Source organism: Narcine bancroftii, chromosome 5 (assembly GCF_036971445.1).
Source record: "Narcine bancroftii isolate sNarBan1 chromosome 5, sNarBan1.hap1, whole genome shotgun sequence".
Classification (NCBI taxonomy): domain Eukaryota; kingdom Metazoa; phylum Chordata; class Chondrichthyes; order Torpediniformes; family Narcinidae; genus Narcine; species Narcine bancroftii.
Genome location: NC_091473.1, coordinates 71,815,227 through 71,833,770, shown reverse-complemented (window position 1 = coordinate 71,833,770; position 18,544 = coordinate 71,815,227). Strand labels below are relative to the sequence as shown.

General features: G+C 39.2%; 1 protein-coding gene across 4 annotated transcripts in view; it reads left to right on the top strand.

Annotated features, from left to right (window-relative positions):
- Positions 1 to 16,683, top strand: part of LOC138762716 (regulator of G-protein signaling 8-like) — a 63,782-nt gene extending 47,099 nt beyond the window's left edge. For all 4 annotated transcript variants that reach the window (XM_069936297.1, XM_069936299.1, XM_069936298.1 and 1 more), the window contains 3 exons: positions 4,349 to 4,410; positions 14,491 to 14,657; positions 15,932 to 16,683. In XM_069936297.1, the coding sequence (XP_069792398.1) occupies positions 4,349 to 4,410; positions 14,491 to 14,657; positions 15,932 to 16,132 (430 nt within the window). In that variant the 3' untranslated portion in view covers positions 16,133 to 16,683. The remainder of the gene's footprint in view (positions 1 to 4,348; positions 4,411 to 14,490; positions 14,658 to 15,931) is intronic.
- Positions 16,684 to 18,544: the final 1,861 nt, after the last annotated feature.

Sequence of the window (18,544 nt, the reverse complement as noted above, 5' to 3'; positions counted from 1 at the left end):
CATCAAATCCAATTACTATTGTGTATGTGTGGGAGGGACACGATCTTTCCACCACAGCAAAATGAGTCTTCCAGCAATCAGGGAAACAAAAGCAGCCACATGGAATTGAGATGGAGTCAAAATTAAGTCTGTTGGTCCACTCATTCCAAAAATAGCAATAAAAGGGCTCAGGGTCAGATTTATATCAAGATTTAAAGATAGTGTACTAAATACCTCTTTCCAGTAGTTACAAAAGGAGGGACATAACAGAACATATGATATAAAGTACCTTCCTGAGTTGTACACTTATCACATTTAGATGAGATATTGGGGTAAAATTTAGCTTTGGAATCGTGAGCCCTATGGACTACTTTAAATTGTAATAAAGAATGTCTAGCACAGAGAGATGATGAATGTACATTTTTCAAAATATTATCTCATGTATCTTCAGCAAACAATTGTTGAAAGTCATGTTCCCAAACTTTCTTAATGTTAGATAAGGAACTATCACTGAATCTTAAAAGTAGTTCATAAAGGGCTGAAAGCAGTCCTATCTGATTAGGTCTAAAATTATAGACTTACCAGATAAGATGAAAACTTAAATCTTGTGGAAGCCTCAACGTTAAGGAATTTAAGAAGCTCCTAATCTGTAAATAACAAAAAAAAATGATGATTATGTCATTTAAATTTGGAAGACAATTGCTCAAAATAGGCAAAATTTTGGTCTATATATATGGCCAAGAAATATTGAATACACAACCTGGACCATTGAGTATATCCAGTGTCTTGGAATAAAGGTTAAAAAAAAGGAATTATGAAATATTGGAATAATCAATAAAAATGTATGATAATCAAAGTGTTTTCTAAATTGGAACCAAATATGCAAAAAATATCTAACTACCAAGTTATTTGTTTATTTGGATAATGAAAAAGGCAAATGTGCTCAAGTATTGAGATAAAAGAGTATCTTTTAATGTATCCATCTTGAGGCACCTGAATATTCATTATGATATATCCAAATGTTCATTGCCCAGTAATAAAGTCTCAAATTAGGTAATGCAAAGCCCTTATTCCTTTTAGTATATTGAAGCAAAAATTTTCAAACAGGGATGCTTCTTTTTCCATATAAAAAAGAAAATAAGTGAATCTAACGAATCAAAAGAAAAGATTGAGGACCAAATACTGTATTGGGACAGCTTGAAAAACATACAAAAACGTTGGCAGAATATTCATCTTAATAATATTAACCCTCCCTATTAAAGTCATCGAAAGAGGAGACCATTGAGATAAGGACTTCTTTATACATGATTCAATAAAGTAAGTAAGTAAATAATATTAATAGCTAGATAATTAAATTGATTTTTAACAATTTTAAAAGGGATAGAAAAGTCAAAAGAGTGGGAAGAATCCAAAGGGAATAATTCACTCATCTGCAAATTCAATTTGTAACTGAGAATTGACCAAATTGATTGAGAAGTGATAAGATCTTTAGAATTGAACAATCAGGACTGGATATATGTAGTAGAAGATCATCGGCATAAAGAGATATTTTATGGATAGTCCCAGCTCCAGAGATTCCTGAAATAAGCTCCAGAGATTCCTGAAATATATGCTGATTGCTGAAAAGCCAACCCTAATGACTCCAAAGCCAAACTAAGTAAGAGTGGACCTAGAGAACAACCCTGTCTGGTCCCCTAAAATAGTTTAAGAGATTTAGAATTAATTAAATTAGAAAAAATTGAACTCAAGAGAGACAATACATTCAGAGGACGAGATAAGTCAACGAACATTGAATTGTAAATAATGTCCTTTCATAAATCCATTCTCATCCTCAGAAATAATGAGAGGCATTATATTTTGTAACCTAGAAGCTAGGATTTTAGATAAAATCTTAGCATCAAAGTTTTAAAAAGAAATTAGTCTATAAGAGCAACAGTCTAAGAGATCCTTATTCTTTTTTAAAATAAGTGAAATAGTAGCTTCATAAAATATTTGCGGCAATTGTCCATTATTTTAAGATTGAGTAAAAACTGAATCCAAATAAGCTGTTAATAAATAAGAAAAGGATTTATAAAACCACTGAGAAACCATCTGGACCAGGACTTTAACCAGACTGTGAAGAGTTAATGGCCTGCAATCTCCTGCTGTGAGATAGGCTACTCCAATTTAACTTCCATACTGAAGCTCATTCTTGAGCAAGATCATATCTATATAATTTAGAATAAAACTGATAAAAAATATCATTTATTTCAATATGATTGCTAGTAATTTTACCATCAGCTGTACGGATCTCAGCAATAAGGTGTTTAGAAATCTGTCTTTTTATTTGGCTCGTAATAAGTTTACCAACCTTATCCCCATGGACAAATATTTAGATATAGATTTTAATAACTGGGCTTGTACAGAGTAAGTAAGTAATAAATCATATCTAGTTTTGAGTTCAACCCCCTTTCTAAAAAGCTCGTGTGTCGGGGTTGTAGCATATTGTTGGTCAATAAGTTTTAATTTAGAAGCCAAATCTTCTATCTCAGAGTTTGCCTTCCTTCTAAGATTAGCAGTAAAGGAAATTATTTGGTCTCTAATAAAAGCTTTAAAGGCATCCCAGACTATTCAGTCAGAAACCTCTGAAGAGGTATTTTTATTTTAAGAAAGCCAATTTGATCTTTCATAAAATCCAAAAAAAAATCAGAGTCCAATAATAAAAGAGGACTACATCACCATTGTCTTGTAGTCTTGGGAGAGTCTGGGATATTAAAAGATTAAACCACTAGGAAGTGGTCAGAAATTATTATACTTTCATAATTACAAGAATCAACAGTAGGGATTAATTGTTTATCCATGAGAAAGTAATCAATACATGTCAGTATGGTGAACTTTAGAAAAAAAGGAAAATTCTTTATCATCAGGGTTTTTAAAAATCTCCACACGTCAATAATACCAGATTGTAACATAAAGGTATTAATAAGTACAGCTGACTTATTTAAACTAGTTGTTTTGTGAGACGAATGGTCGAGTATTGGATCAAGCCAACAATTGAAGTTGCTGGCGATGACCAAAGAGTATGTACTATATTTAAATCTAGTAACGAAGAGAAAATACGCTCAAAACATTGAGTGTCATCTGTATTAGGAGCTTAGATATTAACAAAGACATATAGCTTGTTATATGATTTACCAGATAAAACAACAAATTAACCGCTGGTATCACTAATTAACTTATGTTTAATAAAAGGTAGGGATTTATCCATTAAAATTGAAAATCCCCTGGATTTGGCCATAAAAGCTGCATGGAACTGTTGTTCCTTCCAGAAACTTAAAAAACTTGGAATATCAGACAGGCGAATGTGAATTTCTTGTAAAAAAAAATCTGAGGTTTAAACTTTTTAATATGTGAAAATATCTACCTCTTTTTAACTATTCCATGACAATAGCTTTAAATTTCTAAGCATCTAAAAAACTTAAAAAGTATAATTTTGGAAAGGCGGTGAAAACCAACAAAACCACTCAAAATCACAATGAACTTGATTGACTTGAAATGCTCTTTAATAAGAATGAAACAGATCCATCTATTGAAGTGGATTGGACAGGATATAACAGGAACTGGAGTTGGCCGAATGAGCCCATCAAACCTGCTCCATTATTCAATAGATTAGGTGATCTCCTACTTCAGTGTCCCAGAATATTTCCATAACTTTTGAGTTGTTAATAACTGTATTTCACTGTCAATAAATGCTGGTAGTAACTGGTTCCACACATTAACCTAAACACAGTACACGAAGAGGGTATATGCAGTAGTCAATGACAAGCTCGGAAAATACCTCAGGGAGGGGAAATTAAAAGAGAGATGATGAGGTGAGATGGGATGGGAGGAGGTTCATGTGGAGCATGGGTCTGTTTATGTACTGATGAGCCCTGTGGAGCCTAAGGGTTGATAATACAATACCTTTAGATGTATGAAGGAGGCAACAGGATTTAATGAGATATTATATATTTTAAAAAATCAGCCTCAGTCAGGCTGAAATTTATATATACACACACAGATACTCACACATGCATAGACTGTCTCTCTCTCTCTCTCTCTCTCTCTCTCTCTCTCTCTCTCTCTCTCTCTCTCTCACGTATATATAAAAAATATATATATATATTTATAGATAGATATACATATATGTGTGTGTGTGCGCATGTATGCATGTATGCATGGGTGTCTGTGTGTATATATATATATATATATATATATATATATACACACACATTACACACACACATATACTATATATATGTGTGTGTGTGTTGTTTTATACACGTATATACATATGTCTCAAATGACATGTCAGTATAATAATTGTTATTCTTTGGTGGATCTTCAAAAGGTTGTCAACAGAGGAAGCTGTGCAATGGACTGAATCATTCCGTGTGCTTCTGGATCACAAGTGTAAGTACCCTTAGATCTTTCAGTTTCTGAATTGTGCAAAATGACACAGAGAATGCTGAATCAATCACCCAAAATTGATTTTAACACTCATAACACAGAGCTCATGATAATAATGTTAGATTCAATTTCTGCAAAAAAAAGTTGTTTTTTTTGGTTAGTTTTATTGTCTTTTTGTATGGTGAGTCCCTCTTGGATGTGAAAAGTGATGATGGACAGTTAGTTTTCCTAGTGGGGAGGATCGTGAGACTGCAGGTTGGAATCTGGGGTAAAACAAAATAATTTGGTAAAGGGTCCCAATGTGTCAGGCACCATGTGTGTAGCGAAATGTTGACATTTTGGGATGAGGGCCTTTATTGAGGATAGAGATGGAGCCAATCTGCACAGATTGGCACTGCACTATGCCTACCAGAAGGTGTAGTCAGCTGTCAAGCTCACAATTATCAGTATTTATTTTTCTTAGGCAGTCCCTCCAGATTAAAGGCCTCTTTCCACAGAATGGAAGATGCCCACGTGCGATTTCTTTTAAAGTGGGGTTGTCGTTGCTTACCAGCTGCTACCCAAGCTTAATGAAATAAGGACTTGATGTAATGGCTTTGAAGAGTGGGATCTACTACTTGGACTTAATGCACACTCATACAAGCAATACCATTACAGCCGTGGTGTGTGTGTGTGTGTGTGTGTGTGTGTGTGTGTGTGTGTGTGTGTGTGTGTGTGTGTGTGTGTGTGTGTGTGTGTGTGTGTGTGTGTGTGTGTGTGTGTGTGCGTGCGTGTGTGTGTGGTATTTTTACATGTCTGTGCATTTTTGCTTGTGTCTGTGTGCAAGTTATTGCTTGTGTGTGAGTGTGCTTTCATGTGTATGTTTGTACTCTATGTATACATGTGTGTACATGTCTGAATGTATATGTGTGTGTTTTTGCATGTGTTTACATTTGTGTATATTTATGTATGTGTGTGTGTGCGTGCGCGAGCATGCATGGGTGCACATGTGCATTTGTGGGTGTGCATGTGTGAGTGTATATGTGTGTACTTGTGCATGTGTTTGTGTGTGTGTGTGTATGCATGTGTGAGTGTGTGTGAATGTGTGTACATGTGTGGATCTGTGCGTCTGTGTGTGTGTGTCTGTACATGCATCTGTGTGTGCACATGTGTTTGTGTATGTAAATTCAAGCTTGGAAAACATCTGCAGCTGCTGTAATCAGAAAAAAAAATATGTTTATTTCACCCCATTCCTTCCACAAACTGCTTTAAAAACTGTAAACCTTTCACTCTTCCCCAATTTAAAGGTCACTGGCTCCCATTTTCATTGGTTTCTCTTTCCACATATGCTGTTTGACTGTTTTTTTTTAATTTATATTTACAGCACAGTGGCTGCCAATTCTGGCATTTAAATCCATTCCTCCTCATTTAAACCAAATTAACCTACAGTCTCATATGTTTTGGAGGGTGGGGGTATACCAGAACATCCGTGCAGACACAAAGAGAATGTTCAAACTCCTTACAGACATCCAGTGCCAGATTCGAACTCCAGTCACTGGCGCTGTAGTAATGTTGTGCTTTCAATCCTTCCAGCATTTTTATTCTTGTTTCAGATTTCAGCATCTGCAGTTTTTTTTTTTGTTTTCCATCCCTGAAACAGTGCCTGTCACCTCTTCCGTTAGGTTTCATCTGAGTGTAGCTCCTCTTTGACATTGTGCTGGGATGGTTTACTGGACTTTCTGCTCAGATGTTGAGGACAACCTTCTAGCAGTGTTGAGGTGCCCACATAGTCAATCTTAACCTCTGGGCTTGATTCTGATGCTGCTATTGTTGATGTGCCTATTGATTACTGACTAATGGGAGGCATGGGTAGCATAATGCTTAGCACAACGGTATTACAGTGCCAGTGACCCAGGTTCGAATCTGGTGCTGTCTGTAAGAAGTTTGTACATTCTCCATGTCTGCATGGGATTCCTCCATATGCTTTGGTTTCCTCCCACCCTTCAAAATATGAGGGGGTTGTAGGTTCATTGGTGCAGTTGCGTGGCACAGTCTCATGGGCGGAACAGACTGTTATTGGGCTCCGGCACTGATAGTGCCGGAGGATTGGCGCATTGCACATGTGGTTCCGTTATTTAAAAAGGGTTCAAGGAGGAAGCCTGGCAACTATCGGCCTGTAAGTTTGACATCTGTGGTAGGTAAATTAATGGAGAAAATTCTTAGAGATAGTACTTATAAACATCTGGATAGACAGGGTCTGATCAGGAGCACTCAACATGGATTTGTGGGAGGAAGGTCATGTTTGACCAATCTGATTGAATTTTTCGAAGAGGTGACTAGGAATGTGGATGAGGGTAGCACAGTGGATGTTGTCTATATGGACTTCAGTAAGGCCTTCGATAAGGTACCACATGGAAGGTTAGTTAGGAAGGTGCAGTCTTTAGGTATAAATTTTAAGATAGTCAAATGGATTGAACATTGGCTGAAAGGGAGAGGCCAGAGAGTGGTAGTGGATAATTGTCTGTCAGGTTGGAGGCCGGTGACCAGTGGTGTGCCTCAAGGATCTGTATTGGGCCCATTGTTGTTTGTTATATACATTAATGATCTAGATGATGGGGTGGTGAATTGGATTAGTAAATATGCAGACGATACTAAGATAGGTGGAATAGTGGATAATGAAGAAGGTTTTCAAGGATTGCAGAGGGATTTGGGCTGCTTAGAAAAGTGGGCTGAAAAATGGCAGATGGAATTTAATGCTGATAAGTGTGAGGTGCTTCATTTTGGTAAGAAGAATCAGAATAGGACATACATGGTAAATGGGAGAGCATTGAGGAATACAGAAGAGCAGAAAGATTTAGGAGTGACGGTACATCGTTCCCTGAAGGTAGAAACTCACGTGAATAGGGTGGTGAAGAAGGCTTTTAGTATGCTGGCCTTTATCAATCATTGCATGAAATATAGGAGTTGGGAGGTGATGTTGAGATTGTATAAGACGTTGGTGCGGCCTAATTTGGAGTTCTGTGTGCAGTTCTGGTCGCCTAATTATAGGAAGGATATAAACAGAGTGGAGAGAGTGCAGAGAAGGTTTACCAGAATGTTACCTGGGTTTAAGCATCTAGAATATAGGGAGAGATTGGACAGATTAGGTCTTTATTCTTTGGAGCATAGAAGGTTGAGAGGGGATTTGATAGAAGTATTTAAGATTATGAAAGGGATAGACAGAGTGGATGTGGATAGACTATTTCCGTTAAGAGGAGGAAAGATTAAAACAAGAGGACATGAGTTAAGAATTAAGGGGCAGAGGTTTAGAGGTAACATGAGGGGGAACTTCTTTACTCAGAGAGTGGTAGCCGTGTGGAATGATCTTCCGGGAGAAATAGTGGCGGCGGAGTCAATTGTATTATTTAAGAAAAGGTTGGACAGGTATATGGATGAGAAGAAGATGGAGGGTTATGGGCATTGTGCAGGGAGGTGGGACTAGAAAGGGGTGTTTGGTTCGGTGCGGACTAGAAGGGCCTAATGGCCTGTTTCCGTGCTGTAATTGTTATGCTATGTTATGTTAAATGTCTAAATTAAATTTTAAATTTAAGCAGACTCCTTCATCAATAACAAGATAAGAATGGAGAGGTTTACACAGAGAATCAACACCACACCCAATTTCCAAAAAGGAGACCATTCTGTTCTTCCTTTCTGTTCTGGCTATCATATTAATTCCATTCCTTCCCCATAACCCCTGCGATATTTTACCAATCATCCACTATCCTGTAACCTCTGTTTATTTCTCTTCCTCCAGTTATTTGTCAATTAATTTTCAAACTGGATTTTATAATTTCCCCCTAGCCAATCAAAACTGTTCTGCCCTTTCCAAATAAGCAAGCACACTGGGAGTGGAGAGGGATAGCTCTTCAACGGTGGGAATGAAGATCCGCCTTTCTCTCATTCTCCAATCCTTTCTCCACCATTGGAGAGAAATTCTTTCTGATACGTGCATGAAGAGACACTCAGCTTTAATGAAGTCGTAGAATCTTGAAATAATCTTGCAAATTGAATGAAAAATAAATATTTAAACAGTACAATGGATTTTCCTCAAAAAAATTATGGTGTGTAAAGTTGTATGCCATATTTATAGAGTGTGACATAGTGACCCCAAAAAGTAAATGATAACTAATTCCTTCACATTCAAAGCCTGAAGGCATGAATGTGACAGGAGTACACATGCACATAGCTCAAAAATGGTTCGGTTCAGTTCCAAACAACTCAAAACCAGCTGGTTTTTGTAAACAAGAGGCAGAGTTGGCACATCATGGCAATAAGCATTCATTGTGGCCCGTCTCGTTGCTTTGGACTCCTAGAACTGGTCAGAAACAAGATCAAGCCACAGTCATATTATCAGGGAGCATGAGAAAAGATCTCTAATCATGAGTCCTGTCATGTTTGTTATAAGTGCATCTTCTCAAGCACCGTAAACGGTTGCCACGTGATGATACCGAGTCGATATTTCAACAACCCCAGTCACAAGAACTATCAGGTATTGGAGCAAACATTTTCTGCATGTTCACCATCTCAAGGAGAAATGAGTTCAAAGCTTTGGGCTTCAAATTCAACGGAGTGGCAAAATCACCTGGGAGTCAATCAAGGACATGGTTTCCATACAGTGGTCAGGGAAAAGGCTCTTAATCAGATTGTCTGAATGAGGTAATGGTGAAAAGATTTGTGTGTTGTTCTGAGGTTTGAAAAGATGACGATTGTTGTGATGGAACAATGGCTGCATCTAATATTTGTATCGTCATCTAAGTCAAAAATGATCAAATGAAGATGTGTTCCTCCTCATTCAAAGAACTTATTCACTGTTGATTAGGACTCTGAACCCATCACTCAACACTAATTGTTGGCAGTAACCCCATGGATTCACATATACTTTCCAAACTTTATGTCCACCTGCATGCGATACTTTCTCTCTACTTCCCACCTGCTCTTGTTGCTGGTTCGATCTCGTCTACCTCACCAGTTGAGGCAACAAGAAATGTTGTTCCCAAAAATTCCTCCCATTTGTTTGCACTTAATTTTCAACATTTCACCAAAACCAAGGAGCTGATTTTGAACTGCAGGAAGGGAAAACCAGAGGTGCATGATCCAGTGATCATTAGGGGATCACAGGTAGAGAGGGTGAGGAAATTTAAGTTCTTGGGAGTCACTCAGAAGACCTTTCATAGACCCTGTACAATAATCGCATTGTGAAGAAAGCATGTCAGCGCCTCTACTTCCTCAGGAGTTTACGAAGATTTGGAATGACATCAGAAACCCTGGCAAATTTATATAGATGTGTGGTATGAGCATAAAGCCCTGCAAAAGGTAGTGGGCATAGCCCAGGTCATCACAGGCAAAGCCATCCCCACCATCTAGAAAATGTTAGAGAGCGACAGCCATCATCAAGGACCCAGCACACACTCTGCTTTCGCTGCTACCATCAGGAAAGAGGTATAGGTGCCACAAGACTCGTATCGCCAGGTTCAGGAACAGCTGCTACCCCTCCACCATCAGACTCCTCAACAACAAACTCAATCAAGGTCTCATTTAAGGACTCTTATTTGTGCACTTCACTGATTTTTTTTTTTAAATTCCCTCTGTATTGCACAGTTTGTTTACATTTGTTATCTGTTTACAGTCCTTTTATTTGTTTACATGTCGATGCTGTGTACAGTTTTTTTTTGCACCACCAATAAGTGCCTCGGCTGCAGTAAAAGAATCTCAATGTTATATGTGATATCATTTATGTAATCTGAGAATAAATCCAAAATCTGAAATCTGAAAACAAATCTAAAGATAATTTACTTGAGGATTCAAATATAAATTATGTAATTATGAGTGACACAGTTAGCATGGAGGTTAGCGCAATGCTGTTTCAACACCAGCGGCCTGTGTTCAAATCCAGCACTGTCTGTAAGGAGTTTCTATGTTCTCCCTGTAACCTGCAAGGGTTTCTTCCAGTTAATTCCCACCCTCCAAAAATGTACGAAGTTTGTAGATTAATTGGTGAAGTTGGGTGACATGCTCGTGGGCCAAAGGGGCCTGTTACAATACTGTTATTCTAATTTTTTTTAAACTAAAATTAAATTAATTGCAGATGCATATATTCTAACTCATAGATGCTTAAGTTGGTTTATAGATTTCCCTAAATTTAAAATTATGTTCCCCCCTTAGCTTTCCTGTAGTGTAGAAGCACAAGGGGACCTAAGAGAGGTTTATAAAGTCATGAGAGGCATAGATAAGGTAAAAATCATTCACTTTTCATTAAAGGTGAAAGGGGAAAGATTTAAAACAGGGGATGGAAGAAGCTGTTGGAGGAAGTGGTAGAAGCGAGGACAATTGTAACATGCAAAAAACATTTAGACAGGTATATAGATAGGAAAGGATGTGAGCTAAATGCAGGGAAATGGGGCTGGTTAACACAAAAATGCTGGACAAAGTCAATAAGTTATGCATCTTTATGTAGCAAAGATAAAGATATATAACCAATGTTTCGAGCCTGAGTCCTTCATCGAGGTATGAGCAGGCTCCTGAACAAAATGCTGGGGGGAGGGGCAGGGGGAGCAGGCAAGAGGTCATAAGTGGGATGGGATTGCACAAGAGAAAGAAGTTGAACAGTGATAGAAGACAGGATAGCTCTCTGAATGGAGAGGGAAGGGGTAGAGAGCTGGAGGAAAGGAGAGAAGAATGGGGAAGAAAGGGATAATGAGGAGTAGCCTAATAAAGCGAGAGAAGACAATGCAAATGCCAACTGGTTAGAGTGTGCCCAGATGGAATATTACGTGTTGCTCTGACAATTTACAAGTGGCTTTCGCTTGGCTGTGCATGAGGGGATGGTTAGTGCAGGAGCATGGAATTAAAATGGTTGACCACTGGACTATTGATACAGACAGAGTGAAGGTGATCAGCAAAATAATCTCCCAGTCTGTGTCCAATCAAATAGCTTAGTTAGCATGGAAAAGATGGGCCAAATATATGATGTAAAAAATCTATGTGTTTATTTAATCAAAACAGTTGAGATAGAATTTCCTTTGAAATAAAGGGAACAATTGATCACCTACTGAGTAAAGGGACAAAACGGAAATATTTTCCATTTTTATCTCAACTATCACAAAACTAACAGAAATGTCAGTGGGTACTTTTATATTTACAAAAAAGGTGACCTCTCAGTCCTCCATGTCATCTCACAGGGTCATCTTCACCTCCCCCCGCCTTAATTATTCCTGTAACCTATTCTCCCCATATTCCCATCAATCCCACCCACCCCCCCACCCCCCAGACTCTCACTCATCTCCACACTGGGGTCATGCTACTGTTCCAACTAACCTATCCACCGGTGATACTCAGCAGGTCAGGCATTGAGAGGCAGAGTTAAAGTTTCAGAAAAATGGCCTTTAAACATGTTTGATTAAAGTTGCAGAGTTGGAAGGTCATGGGAATAATTATGATCAAGTGGGCGCTGCCAAGCCAAAGCCACCTGTAAATTAGAGGAGCAACACCTAATATTCCATCTGGGCACCCTTCAACTGAACATTAACATTGACTTCCCCAGTTTCTGTTAGGCCACTCCCTGCTCTCCCTCTCTTGCCCATCCTTCTGTCTCCTTTCCTCTAGCTCTCCACCCCTTCCCTCTCCATTCAGAGAGCTCTCTCCTCTCCTATCAGTTCTCAGCATTATGCCATTCCACCCATATCCACTTACCATCTCTTGCCTGCGGCCCTGTGCTCCTCCTGCTGGCCCTCCCCCCAAAGTTTTATTCAGGTTCAGATGAAGGAATTGCTTTTGGTGCCATCCAATTTAGACTTTCTGAAACTGTGAGGTACAGATCACAACAGTCACTGCAAACCTGAAAGAAAATAAGAAATAAGCAGCAGGTCAGGCAGCATCCCTGAAGAGAGAAAAATTAAGTTAATGCTGTTGATGGGTGACCTTGGCAGACACTGCCTGTTGGTCATATAACCATATATCCATATAACCATTTAGCCATATAACCATTTACGGAGTGGAAACAGGCCAGATTGACCTTTCGAGTCCGCACCAGTTCACTAGAACAACTCCACTAGCTCAAACCTCCCGCTCTCCGCCAATAACACTCCAACCCCCTCTCCTCCACATACACATCCAACCTTCTCTTAAATTTGTGAATAAGATTCCTGGAATTGGCCTTGTGGAGTCTCTCATGCATGGGTCTGTATCATTGTAGCTATTAAAGTTGGAAAAGAAGAACATAAAATTAATTTATTTGCAGATGATGTATTCATTTACATGACAGATCCAATAAACTCTTTAAGACATTTATCGGTAAGATAGATCTGATATAGTTCATAAAGCCCCCATTGGATTTTTACTTCTATCGGGAGCACAGTGGGCTATGAACAACATTTCTTGCTATTTTCAGAGTATATCTTTCCCCTGGTTTATAATTCTTTGTGTGAATCATTTTTTCACTCCTGTCCAAGTTAGTAACAGGAAACACTGTGGGAGTGGGACGCTGTTTCATAGCTGGTAAAGTCCAACAACTGGTGAAACATTTACATGATTGAAGCTCTCTGGAAGGCAGGTTTCCAATTACTGCAGGTAACTTTCAGTTCAAGATCTTTCACCCCATCTTCCTCATTCGTGCACAGTGTCACGCCCATCAATGATGGAGGGAGGAAAGTTGGTTTTAAAATTAGGCAAATTGTTTATGTCAGAGCCAAGTCTGAAACCACCTTTTATTGAACCAAGTGAGATGCAGGACTGGTCACGGTGGCTGCTGGGGAGCACATGCAGATAGCCTTGCCCACAAGGAATCTTTTGAGTCCTCATTCTCAACATAGGGTGGCAGTGTCCTAGGATCTCCTTTCGCCTTGTCTTCCTTAATCATCTGGAGCCTGATTTCTTTCCCGTCTCATTCAGCCTGCATTATTTTCTGCATCCTCTCCCTGTTACTCCCTTGGTTTTTATTCCCTTCATTTTCTCCCTCATCATTAATTTTAGCAAAGATGACTGGCTTGGTTTAGTCTGTCACATGTTTGAGTTTCAAGTGGAACATTTAACCTCTGCCTGGTTCGTGAGTACCCATCCCTTCTCCCATTCTGCTTCTCTTCTGTACACTCTCAGTCTTGACAAAGGAAGGGCTTCAGCCCAAAACACTGGCCATTCTTTTTCTCCCACTGGCACTGCTGACCAGCTGAGTTCCTCCAGCAGATTATGTTTAGCTTCAGGTTCCAGCATCAGTTGTTTCCAACTTACCACATGCTAGGCTTTTCCTGTTGTCAAATGTCATCAATGCTTTTGAAAAAAACATTAAAAGTCAGTAAACAAAGCATAAAAACCCATGAAAGAATTATGAAAACAATTTCAAATCATTAAATAATTGAAAATATTAAAGCAAACATGGGGAACCCACGCAACATTAAATTTCCTTATTCTTAACCTTCTCCCTCACACCAAGGCGAAGGACTAGACTCACTGTCCTATCTCAGACCTAACCCAGTGCCCAGATCCCAATATAAATGATGCAGGAATCGGGCTGTGATCTGCTGCCGGACACCATGTGGAACCCAGTGTCTGAAGGCAGCAGGGATTCACCAGTGGCAGGCAAGTTTGGGATTTCTATGTTTGTAGAGGTGGAGGGGGGAGGGGGAGGTGGTCTCCAACATTCTCACATTAACCAGACCTAAACATATGAGTAGCTCAAAGAAGAACAAATGGCATTTTTAATATGATCAGGCCCATTAGTGGTGGTAGGTTGATCACAAGTTTAAATTAGATCTAAAATTTCTGTCACTTGCAAAATGACCTTGGTGGGGCTGTAGGAATCCACAGAAGCAGGTCATAATAACACTTATATGTTAAGGTATGAACACTCTCAGGCTGGCATCTATTTCCAGAGGCACTTGTCAGGGTTAGGGTGGCAAGCTGGAAACTTTGGACAAAATTGATCCCTTTAAAATGGTTCCTCAAATAGGAATGATATTTCAGGTGATTTTTTTATTTTATTGTTGAGCCGTTTAGATAGCAGTGATTTCAAGCAAAAAGAGAAAAATTATGTTTGAACTGCAGTAACCACTTGATATCCTTGTCCACTGCCAGATGGTTTGGCTGCCTTCAGAGCTTTCCTTCGTTCTGAGTACAGTGATGAGAACATCGAGTTTTGGCTGGCCTGTGAGGATTACAAGAAAACCAAATCACCCACTAAAATGGCTTCAAAGGCGAGGAAGATCTACTCAGAATTTATTGATGTTCAAGCTCCAAGAGAGGCAAGGGTTTGAATTTTTTTTAAGTACACCTTAAACAATCCCTTATCTATCACAGAGCACTGATGGCATAGAGATTACTTAAAGTGGCATGTGAGTGGAAAGAAAAAGGTTGAGAACCACTGGTCTAAATGTATCTTATACATGGTAATTGTATGTGATTTTACCAATTCCTTTGGCAATGCATTCCAATGTCAATCACTTCTGAATGGCGCTGGTCAAAGAGATGACTCTCTGACTGCCTTACGGTAGACAAAAGTTAAAGAATTTCATATATGTTATATTCCAAATGTAGTATTACATGACAATAATGTAACTTTTATCTTTATCGTTACATTTCTTATTTTCAATCAGCCCCCTCTTACATTAAACCAATGCCCTCGTTTTGTTGACAGCCCTATTATGGGAAATAAAATTTGACTACCTACCCTATCAATCATCTTCATTATCTATAATAATTCTAACACCTCTCAGCTCCTTTGCTCCAGGGAAAAAAGAGCCCACCTTGTTTAATGTCTCCCCACATATAAGGTCCTCTAATCCAACCAATGCCCTGATGAGTCTCTTCTGAACTCTCTCCAGTCTCCACAGCCCAAACCACAACCACCACCAGCCTCCAATCTTCCCTCATCACCACCCATAGCCCCTTGCCCTCAGCTTTCTCCACAAATTAAATTCACCCTCTCAATCAGTCCCAACTTTCCTGTCAATTTATTCTCCTTAATCATGATCCATTCCCATTCCACACCTCTTGATCAGTCCAGGTACAATCCTCCCTCATCAACCAATCTACTTTCCCTGTCCTGTGATGGGCCTACAGTCCAACCTTCCCCACTCACTCATTTCCCCCTCTACCCTACCTGGAATATATTTTCTTACCCCAACCACCAATCTCACACTTCCATCCCCCAACAACCAAACACCAAACCTTCCAATTCTCCAACAGTCCCTAATTTCTGCAGACTAACTGCACCAACTTCCTACCTCTAGCCCCAGCTATTCACCTGCCATCTGACCTGGAATGGATCTAGAAGTGATAGATCCCTCTCTCACTGCCACCTCCCAAAATAACTGCAGAGACGTTTCAAATACGCGAAGGCTATAGATCTTACCCATCAGGCATTACTAGAATTTGGAGGAAATGGTTCTTTCCTTGCTCTCCACTTCCAGAAAATAATAGCAAGAACTATTCCCATCCCGACAAAATCCCTTCTTCCTCCAGTGCCAGTACACCTCTGCAAACATCAGTGTAACTGTGAGCTGCTTCTGTTTCTCAGGTGAACATAGACTTTCAAACACGTGAGCTCACCAGGAAGAACCTACTGGAGCCTGACCACGCCTGTTTTAATGATGCCCAAAAGAGAGTCTACAGCCTAATGGAGAGGGATTCATACCCAAGGTTCCTGAGGTCAAAGATCTACTTGGATGTGTTAAACCAGACTCAGAGCAATAGTCAAACACAAAGGAGGTTCAGCTGAGAAACACGGCACAAAGCCAAGTACGTGCACAGAGTTTCTGTCTTGCTCCAGCATCCACACCATCAAAGCCATGAGTTTTACTCTGTTGTTGTAAATTATTGCTGCAGTGAAGATTGGAAAACTTTCCTTTTGGTTTCCCCTTGATCCTGATTTCCAGCCATTGCATGGAATGCATTTTTGTTCAACAACAACATTTACCCAATGGACTGCCCCTTGGTGCTGATCCCCTGTTCCCAACTTACCTTTGCCTCTGTCAACTTGTTTAAAATTGTTTCTCAACCATCAAAAAGCATATTGAAACAATTGTTGCCTGTCCTTAAATCTCCGAACTGTAATGGTGATAGAAGATTAAATGTACAGGGTTTTAGTGCAAATACATTTACATGTTGAAAGTGAAAGCAATAGTCTTAATTCAATGCATTTGTATTTATGATACTCTATGCATTTGTTTTATTAAAGTGCATTTCCATGTGTATATTTATTAGCCAAGCCCTCTTGAACCTGAGTATATTTATTAAACGAGACAATGAATAAAATGTGCTTGTGAGAAATATTGTACATCTTTAATGGAAAATCTTTATTTCCAAAACCTTTGTACCTGACATCTTTACTGCAAAGGAAATATTCCAATTGCTGTTAATTTCATTTGATCTAGATTAAATTATAAAACTACACTAAATAGTTCTTGAATACATTAGGTATCCATGGCTTATTATGCACTCATTATCTCAAAGCCAGTTTTCTGTAGTTTGTTCATTATAAGAAGCCATTTTGTCCTATTAAATGTGTCATCTCACAAAGCAATCTCATTTCCCACTGATTTTCCTTGTAATCTATTCCTTCTCACATTCCCATCAAGTTCCCCCAGATTCAACCACACATCAACACATCACTGGCAATTTTACAGTGGCCCATGAGCCTACTAACCCACACATCTTTGGGAAGTGGGAGGAAAGCAGAGCACCTGGAGTAAACTCACAGGGAGAATGTGCAAACTCCATGCAATCAGTCCTCGAGGTCAGGATTGAACCCTGGTCACTGTGGCTGTGAGACAACAGCTCTACCATCAACATCAATGATTGCCTGGTACTCCAAATAAAGTCACTGGTTCTACTAGTGTAAAATTATAGAATGCCCACTTCCAAAAGATGTCTGATAAACTGCCAAATATTAAGCTTGTCATCAAGTTTGAAGCCCTGGAATTGGGAACTGGAGCAGCAGAGATAGAAAATATGCTATAACAATACTCATTAAAGGTTGATTTTTTTTTTAACTGGAGAGAAGTGTGGTGGAGTTCTCCAAGGGTTGGATCTAGGACCCCTGCTTTAGTTACCATGTTAACTTCCTGTACTTAGGCATACTGTGTGTTTTCTAAATCTGCAGAGAACGCACACTTTGGAGGAATAGTGAACTGCAAAGATAGTGATTGATTTCAAGGAAATATAGACAAGGCTGGTGGAGTCAGAAGATAGGTGTTAGATGAAATTTAATGTAGAGAAACATGAAGTGTTACATTCAGAAAAATAAGGCGCAGCTATATAAATCAGAAGCCAGAAACTTATAAAGGTTATAGAACAGATATGGGAGTACTATATACGTGTATAAATCAGAGGAACGCAAGGCAAGCTTAGAAAGCTTGTATAAAGAAAACTACATGAGAAAGTTGCAATGAAGTTTTATGTTGACCAGAACTGGACTATTGTGTCCACTTCCATGCACCACACTTACTGTAATTTACAAAAGCTTCAGAAAGTAAGCAAGCTCACGGTGCAATCCCACTTCCCACAATTATTCCCCGCAACTGTCTCATATTCCCTAATAATTCTGCCCAGATTCTAACGCCTTCCAATACGTGCCTGCTCCTGATGAGAGTTACCAAAATAATCCTAGGAATGAGTGACTTCAGTCCAAACAGGCTGGGAGAGTCCTTGACAGAGGAAGGTTTGCAAAAGAGCCATTTAAAGTGCTGAAGGCAAATTCTGAATAGATAAATTTCAAGTCAAGTTCAAGGTTATTGTTGCACTTGCCAAGGTACAGTGAGAAAGTTTGTTTTGTCTGTGACAACCCATACACAAAACAGGAATTAACAACACAGTACAAAGTGCAGAGTTACAAAGAGAGAAAAGTGCTAGTAATCTTGGAAGCGAATAAATAGGAGAATAACGCAATTGTCGTGTGTGCAGAGCAGATCTCACTCCAACAGCTCCTGGTTTCTGGATGAAAGATCAGAAGATGAGATGAGAAAACAATATTTTTAAAGCAAGGTTTGCAGTGCAGTTAAACAAGAAAGTGCAGACATTAGGGTCAAGGGCAATGCACAGATGTGCTGAAGAAATTCAGCAGGTCACGTCGCATCCATAGGAAGTAAAGGGTAAACCAAAGTTTGGGGCCTGAGTCCTTCATCAAGGTATG